Source organism: Pseudonaja textilis, chromosome 16 (assembly GCF_049901715.1).
Source record: "Pseudonaja textilis isolate UNSWEBS1 chromosome 16, rPseTex1.2, whole genome shotgun sequence".
NCBI lineage: Eukaryota > Metazoa > Chordata > Lepidosauria > Squamata > Elapidae > Pseudonaja > Pseudonaja textilis.
The window spans coordinates 7016544-7032032 of NC_142005.1; the positions used below are offsets into that span (position 1 = coordinate 7016544).

Consider the following 15489-nt stretch of genomic DNA (forward strand, 5'->3'; position numbering starts at 1 on the left):
GCTTGTTTTCGTACTCCTTCGGCGTTCGTTGCCATCCAGGGTTCCCCCCAGCAACAACTTCCGGCTTCCTCGGGTTCCCTCTGAATACACCCCGCCCGCCCATCTTTAAAAAGCCATCCTATTATAATAGCCCTCCACACATTTTGCAGACCTGCGGGTTTTTATTCCGATTTTATGTAGATTCTGAAGCAGGTTTTGCAAGGCGGCTTTACACATCGACCCAGTTAGGCTCTACTTAAAACTGTATTAAAAGAGAGGGATTCCTTGGGGTAGCCTGAACTCATTACAACGGTTAAAGGGAAGCCATAGAGCAGGGGTCTTCAACTTTGTGGCAACTTGGCTTGTGGACTTCAACTCTCAGAATCCCTCTCAGAATTCTGGGAGTTGAAGTCCACAAGTTGTCAATGTTGGGGAACCCCCTGCCAGAGGATGGAGGAAGAGCTGCCAACAACTCAATGCAGGAGTCGTGCCTAGATGTTGGGAGGGAGATAGCTATAGATGTTGATGCAGACATTGCCATCCTGGAAAGAAGCAGTAGGAATAACAAGAGTTGGAAGGGACCTTGGAGGTCATCTAGTCCGGTGGTCGCAACCAGTGGGCTGGGGATCACTGGTGGTCTGCGAGAAAATGTTGGTGCTCCGCAGAGAAATGTCACCCTCAAAGCAATTAGTCCAGGCTGTGCTGGCCACATGGCCCACGGGAACACAAGGCTTGCTTTGCTTGCATTGCAAACAACATGGAGGTGGTGAGGGGAGGGGGGGAAGGGCAGAGTGGGGGAGCTTGCCCCACTCGCTTCACGCGCCTGGCCTGGGCACAGGCCTGCTTCTTTCTTCTGCTTTTGGCTGCACGCAAGGAATGCAGCAAAAGTCTTCCTTTCTCTCCCCCAAACTCCGCCAGAAATGAGTCTTTGGGACCCTGCAAGGCCTCCTGCTCCAAGAGGCTGCACTGGCACAAGTCTCACAAAGACTCATTTCTGGCAGAGTTTGGGGGAGAGAAAGAAAGACTTCTGCTGCTTTCCTTGCACGAACCTCAAAGTCTCTCTCTCTCTCCCCCGAGAACGGAGCTGGAGACAGTATCCTGCGATCCCAAATAAAGAATGATCGATCAGTAGGAAAACAGGGTGAGGAATTTTCCTGTAGACTTTTTGTGGGGGGGATTTTCCCAGGGTCTCTGGTCCGTATGAGTTTGGTGGTCCCTGAGGTCCAAAAGGTTGGCGACCCCTGGACTAGTCCAACACCCATCCACCCCTGCCCGAGTGGAATGGATTTCCAGAGGAAAAATGGCAGACTACAGGAACCAGGAGAACTACTCAGATGACCCCAAGGACACAGATAAACCTCCAAGCGCTTCAACGATCCTCCAAAAGGATGCAAATGACCAGCTGTCTGCAAGGTGTATCGGTCATTCCATTCCCCACCATCCAGTCAGAGCTAAAGAAGCTTCTTGGATGAGAAGCAAAACATCTTCAGAAGAAGAAAAAAATGAGAAAATCCAGTGGCTTCCTGAAAAAGTACCTTTGGGGCACGGGCCTAGTTTATTTACTTTCTGAACCAACCTGGTATTTCTGACCAAGAGCCTTCAAGCAGGCTCTTCTTTTTGCCAGAAAAAGGAAGCATTTTGACCCATTGCTCTTTAGCACAAAACTAGCCTCCTGGTTAATTCAAACCACAACGGTGAGACTTTACGGTATTTTTATTTTTTTTAATTCTCCATCTTTTATCAAAACACTCAAGTCAGTAAAAGCTTTACCTGCGGATGTCATGGCAATCGGGAAGGGATAGAAAAGATTTTGGTGTGTTGTTTTGTGTGTGTGTGTTAAGGAATTTATTTTTTTAAAACTAAAAGCCCTGCTCTGTGCCTTTTTTGGGGAGAGGGGGCTGGCAAACACGTAAAGGAGAAACCAGCCAGAATCAGGAATGTTAATCCACAGACACCTACGGATAATCATAATAAAAAAAACGCCACAAAACGAAAGCTTCTGGCTTGTAGGCAGAGCAAAGCCGGGAGGCAGGATCTGGAAGAAGACAGAGCAGCTAAAAGGGAAACAAAAAACAAAAAAATCCAGCCCTTCCCACAGGCAGATGCACCCCCGCTTCTTTTTCCTGCGAGGAAGGGGGTGCTTCTCTAGCGGCTCATGCCCCCATGCTACCCCCTACCCGATTTTTCCTTGGTCCCCGTGGAGGACAGTCGTTTCCCACTTCCTCTTAAGCCTAAATCTGGTAACTTCAACAACTGCACCCTTCTTTTATCTTCACATGATCTGTCTGGTCTGCCTTCCCCATCCAAAATAAAAAATAGCCATAAATAGAAGTGACAGTGATTCACTGACACTAGGTCAACTCCACCCCCACCCCCACCCCGGCCCTCGGAAACAGAATATTCCCCCCCACCCTCCAGTCTGGGAAAAAGAAAACCGAAAATCCAAGGATTTTGCAAGAAGAGCCTCCTGGGAGAGGGCAGGGATTAGAGCGAGGTTTTTGTGGTTCTGGCTGCACAGGAGACTTCTTGCAAATGGCAAAGGGGTTGGCATTCGGGGTTGTGGAGGAAAACTGTAGTACATTCACCGGCTGGCGAGGAAAGGGGTTGAGAAGGCAGTCCTTGCCAACCGTCAACTGGGTTTCGGGTTGAGGTTTTCTTCCTCCCACCCGCCCGCCCACCCCAATTGATCCAGAAACGGATTTAAAACTTCAGCCAGAACATGTGGGCGGAGATGAAGGGGAAAAGGGGTGTTAGAGGAAGAGAGTTAGGCCCACCAACTTTGGAAAAAGGCAATCCAGGTTTGTGTTTTCCAGAAAAAAAATCATTGGAAAGGGGAGAAAGGGAAGGGTGTGTGTGCCTTGGCTACCAGTCCCCGGAGGGAAAACGGGTTGCAATCCAGTGTCGCCAGGACAGTCCTCATTTTACAGCAAATATTGCTTAAAAGTTGGAGGGAGGGGAGAAAGGAGGGAGGGAGGGGAGAAAGAGGGGAGGGAGGAAGGGGAGAGAGGAAGAAACGAGGCGGGAGGGCGGAGAGGAAGGAAGGAAAGGCGGGGAAGGCGAGAAGGAAAAGAGATCGGAAGGAAGAAAGAGGGAGAAAGTAAGGAACATGGAAAGAAGAGGAGGAGGAAAAGAGGAAGGAAGAAGATGGGAGTGGAGTGATAGAAAGGAAAGGGAGGAAAGAGGAGAAAGAAAAAAGGGAGGGAGGGATGAAGAGGAGAGGGAGGAGCAGAGGGAAAGAGGAAAGAAAAAATGGGAGGATAGACAGGAAAGGGAGGAAAGGAGAGAAGGAAAAAGAAGGGGTGAAGAAAGGAAGGGGAGAGAGGAAGAATGAGGGAAGGAGGAAGGAAAAACACAAACAAGGGGAGGGACTGGAGAGGAAGGAAGGAAGGAAAGAGAGAGGAAAAGAAGGATAAAAAGGCCAGAGGGAGGAAGGGAAAGATACCCCTTTTTTCCATTTCATGCCTTCTGAACTGGGACACTGGACCCGAGACGCAGCGGCAGCAGGGAGCTTCCAGGTCTATCTCCCCAATGGATGGGGGGGGATGGGCTCCTGACCTAGAGCTCAACGCCCCCTCCCCCACACCCCCTCCCCAACATCTCCCTGACCCTCTGCCCAGCTAATTCTTGTCTCTCCCCCCGCCCCCCCCTCCCGCCTCGTGCCATTATCGTAGCGAGATGTTCCAGTCTTCTCCGATATTCACGGCGGGTTTGCGGATGGTTAGAACGGAAGTCTCAGCTTCGTGGGTAAAATCCAGGCGCGTTTCTCCTGCTCCTGGACAGCGGAAGAGGAGAGAAGAGAGAGAGAGAGGTCTGAGCAAGAATAACAGAGTTGGAAGGGACCTTGAAGATCTTCTAGTCCAACCCCCGCTGAAGCAGGAGACCCTGGCCTCACGGCATTCCAGATAAATGGTTGTCCAATCTCGTCTTGAAAATCTTTAGTGTTGGACATTCACACCTTCCAGTGGCAAACTGTTCCACTGATTAATTGTTCTATTAGGAAATTTCTCCTTAATTCCAGGTTGCTTCTTTCCCTGATCCGTTGCTTTTTGTCCTTCCTTCTGGTGCTTTGGAGAAGAGGTTGACCCCCCCATTCCCCCTCTTCTTCTTTGGGGCAGCCCTTCAAATATTGGAAGGCTGCTATCATGTCACCCCTGGTCTTTCTCTTCGTTAGACTAGACCAGGGGCCTTCAAACTTGACAGCTTTTAAGACTTATGGACTTCCAACTCCCAGAATTCCTCCTCCTCCAGTCATTGTTAGCTCAGGAATTCTGGGACTTGAAGTCCACAAGTCTTAAACTTGCCAAGTTGGAAGAGCCTTGGACTAGACGTACCTACTTCCCACAATCTCCAGGATGTCACAAAACACCGTACGAACACACACAGACAGTTTGCACACGTGAAACTGGCCCAAAGCCAACTGACTTCGAAGCTCGTTGTCCAGTCCCTTCTTAAAAGCCTCCAGTGTTGGAGCACCCACAATCTCTGGTGGCAAGCTGTTCCGCTGGTCAATTGTCCTCCCCGATAGGAAATTCCTCCTTAGTTCTAGGTGGCTTGATAAGCTGCTATCCAGGGAAGGGAATCACTTGCTATTTCAATCCCAAACAGGAAACATGGTGTAATTTTGGCCTTCCCACCGACTCACCTTGTTGTTTGAGGAAGACTGCCCCTGGCTTGCCCGCACCGAGAATGACCACTCGTTCGATCCAGGCCGGGGTTTCAAAACTGCCTTTCGGATCTGCCGAGCTGAAATAAAAATTGGGGAATTCAGACGGAAGGAAAAGGGGTTGCCAGATGATTCAGGCGGAGGGAGAACAGGATATTATTATAGGATATTAATAGATAGATAGATAGATAGATAGATAGATAGATAGATAGATAGATAGATATAGATATAGATATAGATATAGATATAGATATAGATGTATAAAAACAACTCCTAGACTGGGTACCTGGCTGTCAGGACGTTGCCAGAGAAACGGAAGAGGCGGTGCAGGTATTCTCCTTTCGTCTCAAAATTATACGTGTGTCCGTCATCAATGAAAAGTTCCCCTTGGGCGGTTCCCTGGAGGGATTGAGAGAAGTAGAAACCCAAATGATTGGACTCAGGGCAGGCTAGTGACAGTAAAGTTGTTCTGTTCTGTTCTGTTCTGTTCTGTATATTATATTCTACAATCTATTCTATTCATTCTATTTTCCATTCTATTCTATTTTCTATTCCTATTCCTATTCTATTCCGTATTCTATTTTCTATTCCTATTCTATTTTCTTTTCTATTCTCTCTTCTATACCATTTTCTATTCCTATTCCTATTCTACTTTCTATTCTATTCTATATTCTATTCCTATTCCATTTTCTGTTCTGTTCTGTTCTATATTCTATTCCATTTCCTATTCTATTCTATATTCTATTCCTATTCTATTTTCTATTCTATTCTATTCCTATTCTATTTTTTATTCTATTCTATATTCTATTTCATTTTCTATTCTATATTCTATTCCTATTCTATTCTATTCTATTCGATTCGATTCTATTCTATATTCTGTTCCATTTTCTATTCTATTCTATATTCTATTCCTATTCTATTTTCTGTTCTATTCTAAATGATGCCATAGGGCACTGCACACCAGAACAACTAGACACAAGGACAGTTTTTCCCCAAATTCCATCCCTCTGCTAAACAACTAATTCCCTCCACACTGTCAAACTATTTACTAAGGCTGTATTACCATTATTCTTCTCATCCTTCCTATTACCTATCTCCTTTTCTACTTTTGACTTTCACCTTGTTGCTTGTACCTTTACAATTTATATTGTTTTATTTGTTTCCTAGTATGATTTGACTGCTTATTTAATAACCTACAACTATCATTGTGTGTTGTATATTATGATTCTTGATGAATGTATTTTTTTCCTTTTTTTATGTACACTTAGACCATATCTTAGGGCCTGGCGGGGATAACATCCTTGATGGCGTTATCCCAACTGATTGTCTTAATGCAGCCTTCCAAACCCATCCAACCTCACCTGAGGGCCCAAAGCCACGTAGAGCGTGTACGGATCGTCCTGCATGCAGTCTGAAGAACGCCGGACCCGCTCCTTCCGAGCCACGATGCTGCCCCCACGCTGGTAGACGGGAATCTTTGGGAACGAAAAACGAGTTCAGTGAGGGTGAGATGGACAACGAAGGAAGGGTCAAACGCGTCAGCAATCTCGAGTCCCTTTGAGCCCACGGGAGATCTCGAAGTCCAGCCCACCTGGAATTTCACCGACTCTTTATCTACCTGCCAATCTCCTTTGAAAATTAATCGTTTGGAACCCTGTAGAGGGTCATCGTGTCATCAACCTGTACAGGTGGTCCTCGGCTTACGACCACAGTGGCACTTAAAATTTCCATTGCTAAGCGAGAGATTTATGAAACGGCCCCATCTCACCACACTTCTGGTTGAATCAGTGAATCGGTGCCAAGTTGTTAAAACGAGTCAACCCGGCTGTTAAATGAATCGGGCTTCCCAACATGGATTTGGCTTGTCAAGACGGTCGATCGTGTGGGAATGCTGCGACCGTCATAAATATGAAGCCAGTCGTCAAAACGGCTGTATTTGGGGGAGGCTGTAACCATCGCTAAGTGTGAAATACGGCCCTAAGCCACTTCTTTTCAGTGCCGTTGCAACTTCAAACGGTCACTCAACAAACTTTCGTAAGTCGAGGACTACCTGTATTTATCGGAACCGCTTTGGCTCCCTGATTTCCCACGTGTGAGACAGGTTGGGCTGAGCATATTTTGGAGGTCTGCATTGGGGGCACGGGGGGAGGACACATACACACACCCCTCGGCTCTTTGAGAGGGTGGCCGTGCCTAATTCGACCCCCAATCTCGGACTTACGCTGCTCATAGTGACTGGCAAATAAAATGTCTGTGGGGCGTGGAGTTTCTGGTGGGTGTGGACGTCGTACCAAACCTGCCAAAAGAAAAAAATCGTTTAGAGGATTCGGTGAGCCAGATCGACGGGATGAAGAGAAAAAAAACCACACACACACAAAAGAAATCTCTTGGCAGGATGTCGGTTTGAAACCCGGCCAAGCCACCGTTGTAAAGCTGCGTTTCCTTCAAGAGGCCAAAAAAACAAGAGTTCTGGAGAGGTGACAAACTCCTCTTCCGACAGCTTGTTTTCATAAGATAAACGTGCGGTTTGTTAACAGTTGCGCTGCCCGGGGGCTGAAAACGGTTTATTCTGAGATGACGCGACTGCTCTAAAGTTCAGTGGGGAGGAAAGTTCTTCTTAATAGGGATCTGCATTTCATATTCTTCTTTGGAAGGGAATTCTTTTTTTTTTTTTCCAGCCAATTGTAACATAAAGAAAAAGGAAAGGAAAGGAAAGGAAAGGAAAGGAAAGGAAAGGAAAGGAAAGGAAAGGAAAGGAAAGGAAAGGAAAGTGAAGGAAAGGAAAGGAAAGGAAAGGAAAGGAAAGGAAAGGAAAGGAAAGGAAAGGAAAGGAAAGGAAAGGAAAGGAAAAAGGAGAAAAGAAAAAGGAGAAAGGAAAAGGAAAGGAAAGGAAAAAGGAAAAGGAAAAAGGAAAAAGAAAGGAAAGGAAAGGAAAGGAAAAAGAAAGGAAAGGAAAGGAAAGGAAAGGAAAGGAAAGGAAAGGGAAGGAAAGTGAAGGAAAGGAAAGGAAAGGAAAGGAAAGGAAAAAAGAAAGGAAAGGAAAAAGGAAAGGAAAGGGAAGGAAAGTGAAGGAAAGGAAAGGAAAGAAGGAAAGGAAAGGAAAAAGGAAAAAGGAAAGGAAAGGAAAGGAAAAGAGAGAGAAAGAGAGAGAGATTTTGGTATAGTGAGTAAAGTGCTCGCCTGTGAACAATGAAATTGTGAGTTCTAGTCCCGTCTTAGGCATGAAAATGGCTGGGTGACTTTGGGCCAATCACCAGGAGACTGTGAGTTCTAGTCCCCCCCTTAGGTATGAAAGCCAACTGGCTGGCTTTGAGCCAATCACCAGGAGATAGTAAATTATAGTCCCGTCTTAGGCATAAAAACACATGGATGACTTTGGGCCAATCATCAGGAGACGGTGAATTCTAGTCCCGTCTTAGGCATGAAAATGACTGAGTGACTTTAGGCCAATCACCAGGAGACGGTGAGTTCTAGACCCACCTTAGGCATGAAAAAGATTGGGTGACTTTGAGCCAATCACCGGGAGACGGTGAATTCTAGTCCCCCCTTTAGTCATGAAAGCCAACTGGGTGGCTTTGGTCACTCTCTCAGCCCAGCCCACCTCACAGGGTTGTTGTGGGGAAAATAGGAGGAGGAAGGAGCATTAGGAACGTCCACTGTTTTGAGTTACTTAAAAAATAAAGAAGGGATAACCATCTAATAAGTAAATAGCTCAGTCCAAAGCCAACAGCCACACTTACTTCTCCTTTGCCAGGTAAATACACCTGTACACCCCGAGCTCCTTGGGCAGTTACTGGATGAACTAACAGTGCATCGCCTGTAAAGGAGACGGTCAATGAGATCTAGAAACTTGAAGGAACTGTTTACTGCATTTCAAAAACGAGTCATATTCTAGCAGCAGCAGCCACATCCCTTCTCCCTTGAAAAAGGAACCAAATTACTGCCTGTCATTATTTCCAGTCATAAAATCGACTTATGACCGTAACTGAATCCAGAATTAAAGTTCTTAAGTTGTGGCAGACATTAAGCAGGTCACCAAATGACCATGCTCGATTTTACAAACTTTTTTTTAGGGGGGGGGTGACATTAAACAAACATCGTGGCTTTTAAATAAACCCGTTATAGCAAACAGATAGTTGTTGGGTTTGTTTGTTTTTGTTTTTTTTGCTGGAAACCATAAATGCTAGTTTCCGGTTAAAAACAATGAAAATCGTGGTCCTATGACTGTGGGGAGCTACAATTGGGGCCAGAAAGTAGGATTACATCCTTGCCATTCCTGGTTCTGACTGACTGACTGATTGACTGACTGACAGCCAGACACACACACACTCACCAAGCAGATACTCATCATCAATGGGGTACAAGGTGGGATCTTGGGGATATTCAACCCACAGCGGTCTGTCAGAGAGCAAAAAGCAAGAATTAATATGGTCGAAATAAGAAAACATCATACGACACCATGGCTAGACTGAGGAAATGATGCAGAACTTCAACCCCCAGAATCCCCCAGTATGCATGCTTTAAGAAGGGTGGACTTCCACTCCCAGAATCCTCTACTCTGCATGCTTTAAGATGGACTTCAACTCCCAGAATTCCCAGGTCTGCATGCTTTAAGATGGATGGACTTAAATTCCCAGAATTCCCAGGGCTGCATGCTTTAAAATGAATAGAGTTCAAGTCCCAGAGTTCCCAGGTCTGCAAGTTTTCATGGACTTCCACTCCCAGAATCCCCCAGCCAGCATGCTTTTAAGGTGGATGGACTTCAACTCCCAGAATTCCCAGGTCTGCATGCTTTAAAATGAATAGATTTCAATTCCCAGGTCTGCAAGTTTTCCTGGATGGACTTCCACTCCCAGAATCCCCCACCTTGCATGCTTTAAGATGGGTGGACTTCAACTCCCAAAATCCCCTAGCTAAAATGGGCTCCGTGCGAAATACGGACCCGAACCACGCTCCCTTCCATCTCTTTCCCGGTCCTTCCAACTCACCTCATGACAGGCTGGCCAGTCCGGTAAGACTGATAGAAGAGGGTATACCAGAAGGGGAGCAGAGCGTAACGCTCGCGCACAGCCTCTCGGATCAGAGCTTTGTTCTCGTCCCCGAAGAGCCAGGGTTCCCGGCGGGTGGTGTCCACGTGGGCGTGTGCCCGGAAGAAGGGCTGATAGGCTCCGGCTTGGTACCAGCGCACCAGCAATTCGGGCTCCGGGTTTTTGAAGAAGCCGCCCACGTCAGCTAAACATGGCAGGGAAGAAGAACGGTTCCGTGTGGAGAAAACTCTTTCCAGGTGAGGAGGGGGAGTAGAACTCCTTAGCATCAGAGCGTGTTAATAATAATTATAATAATAATAACATAGGAAATACTCTAAATGCTCTGATAGTCATTTGGAAAAATCCTTTCTTAGTGAGCCCCTAGAAACCAAGAGGAACACACGTGCCGAATTTGCCAAGTTTGTAGGCTTTACGGTTCTGGAGATTTTGTGACGATGCTTGAGGGGTATTTCGCTTTTATATAGAGAGAGATTGTCACTAAACGAATGGTCATAAGTCAAGGACGGCCGCTACTCGGAGGTCCCCGGCTTACCTCCACAGAAAGAGATGCCCACTAAACCCAGGCTCAGGCACATGGGGATGGAGATTTTTAGGTGGTCCCACTCAGCTGCATTGTCGCCGGTCCATACAGCCCCTGCGAAAGAGAGCAACCACAAACTGTAACAACAACTAACAACGACGTTGTGGTGAACTGCCGATTCCGAGATAAATTTTGAGAAGTGACTCGACGCCACTGTCTTTTCCCAACATCCTTACACACTTGGGGGCTTCAAGATCTGTCCCCCCGCATCTCCCCCAAGCCTGGCTTGGAAGACTACTACGCAGCTACTCTCCATCTCTCGTCTTTAATGCCACTAATCGTAACCAGAGGTGGTTATTCAGCCGGTTCTAGAGAACTGGTAGCAGAAAGTTTGAGTAGTTCGGAGAACCGGCCGATACAGCCTCTGAGTGGCCCCGCCCCCATCTATTCTCCGCCTCCCATCGAGCCCCAGCTGATTGGCTGCGTCTCCTCTGGTGGCCCTGCACAAGAGAACGGAGCTGGAAAGAAGGTTAGTGGGGTGAGGAGGGAGTGGGGATTTTGCAGTATTTTCCCCCTGCCAGGCCCACCAAGCCATGCCCACGGAACCGGCAGAAAAAGAAAAGTTTGAATCCCACCACTCACCGTAACGTTGTGAACCCGCAAAGAAGCTTCGGGTCAAGACGAAGGGCCGCTCCAGGCCGCCAGACCGCTGCACCTGGCCCTCCGCGGTGGCCATTTGCTGCCAGGAGGAAGAAAGAAAAGAGGGTCATTCAAAGCGTTGAAACTTGGATCCGGGCTCAACCCCAGCAGGGTCTAGGAAATACAGGGAGTCCTCAGCTTATGGCCACAAGGGAGCCCCAAACTTTGGTTGTTAAGCCGGACATTTGCTAAGTTAGTCTTTACCTCATTTTACAGTCTGCACTACTATTAATCCTCCTGTAGTTCCTATCAACCCACCCCTCCCACTTGGGACTGTATGACTGTAACTCTGTCACTTGTATCCTAATGATTTATCTTGACTGTTTCCTAGTATGATTCGATTGCTTATTATACCCTATGACCATCATTAAGTGTTGTGCCTGATGATTCTTGACTCTAGACGAATGTGCCTTTTCTTTTATGTACACTGAGAGCATTTGCACCAAGACAAATTCCTTGTGTGTCCAGTCACACTTGGCCAATAAAGAATTCTATTCTATTTCTATTCCTATTCTATTCTTTTCTATTCTATTCCTTCCAACATCTATTCTATTCTATTCCATTCCATTCTTCCATTCCATTCCACTCCATTTTCTATTCTATTTTCTATTCTATTCTATTTTCTATTCCATTCCATTCCATTCTATTCTCTATTCTATTTTCTATTCCATTCCATTCTATTCTATTTCTATTTCTATTCTATTCTTTTCTATTCTATTCCTTCCAACATCTATTCTATTCTATTCTATTCTATTCTATTCTATTCTATTCCATTCCATTCCATTCCATTCCATTCCATTCCATTCCATTCCATTCCATTCCACTCCATTTTCTATTCTATTCCATTCCATTCCATTCCATTCTCTATTCTATTCTCTATTCTATTCTCTATTCCATTCCATTCCATTCCTTTCCCTTCCCTTCCCTTCCATTTTCTATTCTATTCTATTCTATTCTATTCTATTCTATTCTAATTCTATTCTAATTCTATTCTTATTTTCTATTCTATTCTATTCTATTTTCCATTCCATTCCATTCCAATTGGAATATGGTTCCCCTCTTCCACCTTGTGAATTGGGTGGAGACCCTGGGTTGGAGGCATATTCCTTTGCCGGCTGCCTCGGTCTTCTTTCTCTCCATCAAGCTTCTCCTCATTTAACGGCTCACTTGGCGTTCCTTCCCCACCCCCAAAAAAACCCACTCCGCGACGAGAGGGCCCCTCACCACGTAAAAGCCGTACAGGTTGTGCACGTCGCGGTGCTCCCAGCCCCCTTGGTGGATGGCGTCCTTGTGCATCGTCACCTCGGGACCGTTGAAGACCGAAGGCTCGTTCATGTCGTTCCAGGTGTAGAGATTCTCCGTGGAGCCCTGGGGTCAAAGGGGAAGTTGAGTGACCGGAAGAAGCGGAAGAACAGAAGAAAGATCTGAATAAAGCAGGAAGCCCCCCCTACCTCGTATTGGTCGTAAGCGAACATGCTGGACCACCAGGAACGCATCTGAGGGTTGGTGAAATCCGGATAGCCTGCTGAACCTGAGACGGAGAAAGGACAGAACAGAACAGATATTTACTAGTTTCTAGACCGGTTTCTGTTTAACTTGTACGTATTTTAATCTTGTTATTTTAAAGTTGACGCTGCGTGCTAGGCCTTAAGTTTCATTGTGATGCTTCTGACACACACAAAAGGAAAGAAGTTGTTGAGTTCAGTCAAGGAAACCGGGAAAGCAACGGAAACATATAGAATTCTGAGAGATTAACCCATCGTTAAAAGGGGTCAAAATGGAGACTTCTGATCCAAAACATGGAGATAAAAGTTGGGATTTAGCCTTTTCTGGCTTTACAAAGCCCAGGGGGAGTCAAAAGAAATTGGTTATCAGCATTTCGGAGGCTCACCTTACTCCTGCCCAAAGCTGCCAGGAAGAAGCCAACCATCTTTACAGAATAACAGACATGGAAAAGGACCTTGGAGGTCATCAAGTCCAACCCCCTGCTCAAGGAAGAAACCGTATCCCATTCCAGACAAATGACTGTCCGGTCTCATCTTAAAAACTTCCAGTGATGGAGCAGCCACGATTTCTGGTGGCAGGCTGTTCCACTGGTTAATTGTTCTCACTGTCAGGAAATTTCTCTTAAGTTCTAAGTTGCTTCTCTCCTGGATGAGTTTCCACCTGTTGTTTCTTGTCCTGCCTTCAAAGTGCTTTGGAGAATAGCTTGACTCCCTCTTCTTTGGGGCAGCCCCTGAGATATTGGAAGACTGCTATCCTGTCTCCCCTGGTCCTTCTCTTCGCTAGACTGCAATCGCTCTTCGTGTGTTTTAGCCTCCGGCCCCCTACTCATCTTTGTCACTCTTGACTGACACCTGGAGGCATCCTGCAGCTTTTTCCTCACCTGGCCAGCACCAGCCTTCATAGTCATTCCCGTCCTTGGTCTTGATGTAAAGGCCCCGGGAGCGAATGTCATTGTGGATTCGGTAGCCGGTGTCAACTTTGATGTGCGGGTCTACAATGCTCACCATCTGGGTGAAAGACGAATAACATGGATTGGGGTGGATGGACTTGAAAAGGGGTAACGTTAATATACCCATCGAGTTGAATATACCCCAGGGAGACAACTGCTCCTATTTCACCAAATCTATTTTTTAGTTTGGGTTCTAGATCACGGCCATGCCAGGACTAGCCAAATTCTGGGGCATTTGGTGTTCTCTGAGCTGGGTGGTTTCCTTGCAGACGTCTCATGACCCAAATAGGTAACACCATCAGGGCCAGAAGGGAATGGGATTTGTGGAATTGGAGGAGGAAGGGGGAGGAGGACAATGACTGTGGGGTCCTTCTCTCTCTCTGAGCTTGGTGGTTTCCTTGCAGACGTTTCATGACCAAACTAGATAATATCATCAGTGCTGGAAGGGGAAGGAGGAGGAAGAGGAGAATTATGGGGTCCTTGGTGCTGTTTCCTTGCAGACATTTCATGACCCAAGTGGGTAACACCATCAGTGCCAGAAGGGAATGGCATTTGCAGAGGAAGGAATCAGAAAATAAGAATTGGAGGTTTTCTAGTTCAATTCCTCCCCTCAAGCACGAGATCTTAAGTACCATTTCAGACACGTGGCTGTCCAGTCTGATCTTAAAAACCTCCAGCAACGGGAGCAGTCACAACTTCAGAGGAGGAGGGGGAAGAGGAGGACTGTGGCGGTCCTTGGTGCTCTCTGAGCTTGGTTGTTTTTCTTGCAGACAGTTCATGACCCAACCCAGAAGCACTGATGATGTTCCCTAGTTGGGTCATGAAACGTCTGCAAGAAAACAACGAAGCTCAGAGAACCCCAAGGACCCCACAGTTCTCTTCCTCTTCCTCCACTCCCTTCTAGCACTGATGATGTTCCCTAGCCGGGTCTCGAAACGTCTGCAGCAAGCTGAAAGAGTACCAAAGAACCCCCACAGCCGAACTCCAAGTTACCACCCGTCTCTTCTCCTTGTACCCAAACCGCAGGCCAACAACGAGGCCTTCAGAAAGTCCCCAAACCCCAGGAAGGTTTGAGAGGGGCGGTTTGGTCCCGCCTTACCTTCCTCCTCTTAGCTGCCAGCCGCTGAAGCATCTCCTGGGGGTGGGGGAACTTGTTGGCATCCCAGGTGAAGTAGCGCTTGCCGTCGGTGTGCTCGATGTCCAGCCAGATGACGTCGTAGGGGATGTCGTGCTCGTCGAAGCCGTTGTCCACCGCGGTGACATCTTCCTCATCGTTGTAGTTCCAGCGGCTCTGGTGATAGGACAGGGCGAAGAGCGGAGGCAGAGCCTGGGTGCCTGGAGGAGGAGGAACACACAGAAGGTCTGGAGGTCTGCCTATCATGCCCCCGTCGGGAGTCTGAATCCGAACAGATGACAGGGGAATGGGAGCGTGACTCGGTTGGCTGTGGAGGAAACTGGGGAAGGGCAAAGTCTGCTGGGCACAGCAGGGGAGAGAGAGAGGTAGAGCAAGGGAGAGGGAGTTCAGAGTGGGACCCACCCCTTCATCCTAGGGCACGCAGGGAGGAACGGAGAAGGGAGCAACGTGGGTTGCATGGCTTACGGGGGAGGAAAGGGCCCTGATTCCCTTCATTAGCCACAGCTGGGAATGAGAGTTTAAAAGAGATCCATGCTGAGTGCAGTGTCTGCTGGGAGCGAATGTGAGTTTATCTTGTGTTGACTTTAGTTATCTGCGTTCTTGGCGTCTTCCCAACCGTGTTGAGTTATTGCTTTCACATCCAGAATTCCTCCTCCTGCCCTGCTGGACTAATGACCTCATTTTGCCTTGATTGGACTTATAGTTAACAGTTTTTGTTGACCACCTTTTGGACTTGATTCCCTGCAGCCAAAGGCTGTTCCTGGGAGAGTTTTTCTCCAGCCCAGAAGGTAACCAGGACATTGGGGGCAAAGTTGGAGCAAATAAAGGGACTCCTGCTGATTATCTGACTGCGTTGCCTTTGTGCCATGCTCCTTTGGGACATCACATCCTGTTCACACGGAGGGAAGGCCTCGCCTTATGCAGGAAGTCCTTGACTTACAGTAGTTCATTTAGTGACTGTTCAAAGTTACAAAGGGCCTGAAAAAAAGT

General features: G+C 47.1%; 1 protein-coding gene across 3 annotated transcripts in view; it reads right to left on the reverse strand.

Moving 5' to 3' along the window:
• Window positions 1-1674: 1674 nt before the first annotated feature.
• The window catches only part of LOC113453201 (neutral alpha-glucosidase AB-like), a 35766-nt gene continuing 21951 nt past the window's right edge, over window positions 1675-15489 (reverse strand). For 2 of the 3 annotated variants that reach the window (XM_087913791.1, XM_087913790.1), the window contains 14 exons: window positions 14464-14699; window positions 13296-13422; window positions 12361-12440; window positions 12134-12277; window positions 10853-10949; window positions 10223-10324; window positions 9631-9874; window positions 8976-9040; window positions 8383-8459; window positions 6864-6938; window positions 6004-6117; window positions 4929-5041; window positions 4622-4722; window positions 1675-3751 (listed from right to left, as the gene is read on the reverse strand). In XM_087913791.1, coding sequence (XP_087769917.1) covers window positions 3642-3751; window positions 4622-4722; window positions 4929-5041; window positions 6004-6117; window positions 6864-6938; window positions 8383-8459; window positions 8976-9040; window positions 9631-9874; window positions 10223-10324; window positions 10853-10949; window positions 12134-12277; window positions 12361-12440; window positions 13296-13422; window positions 14464-14699 — 1685 coding nt within the window. In that variant the 3' untranslated portion in view covers window positions 1675-3641. The remainder of the gene's footprint in view (window positions 3752-4621; window positions 4723-4928; window positions 5042-6003; window positions 6118-6863; window positions 6939-8382; window positions 8460-8975; window positions 9041-9630; window positions 9875-10222; window positions 10325-10852; window positions 10950-12133; window positions 12278-12360; window positions 12441-13295; window positions 13423-14463; window positions 14700-15489) is intronic. The other variant, XM_087913792.1, reaches the window with a different exon arrangement.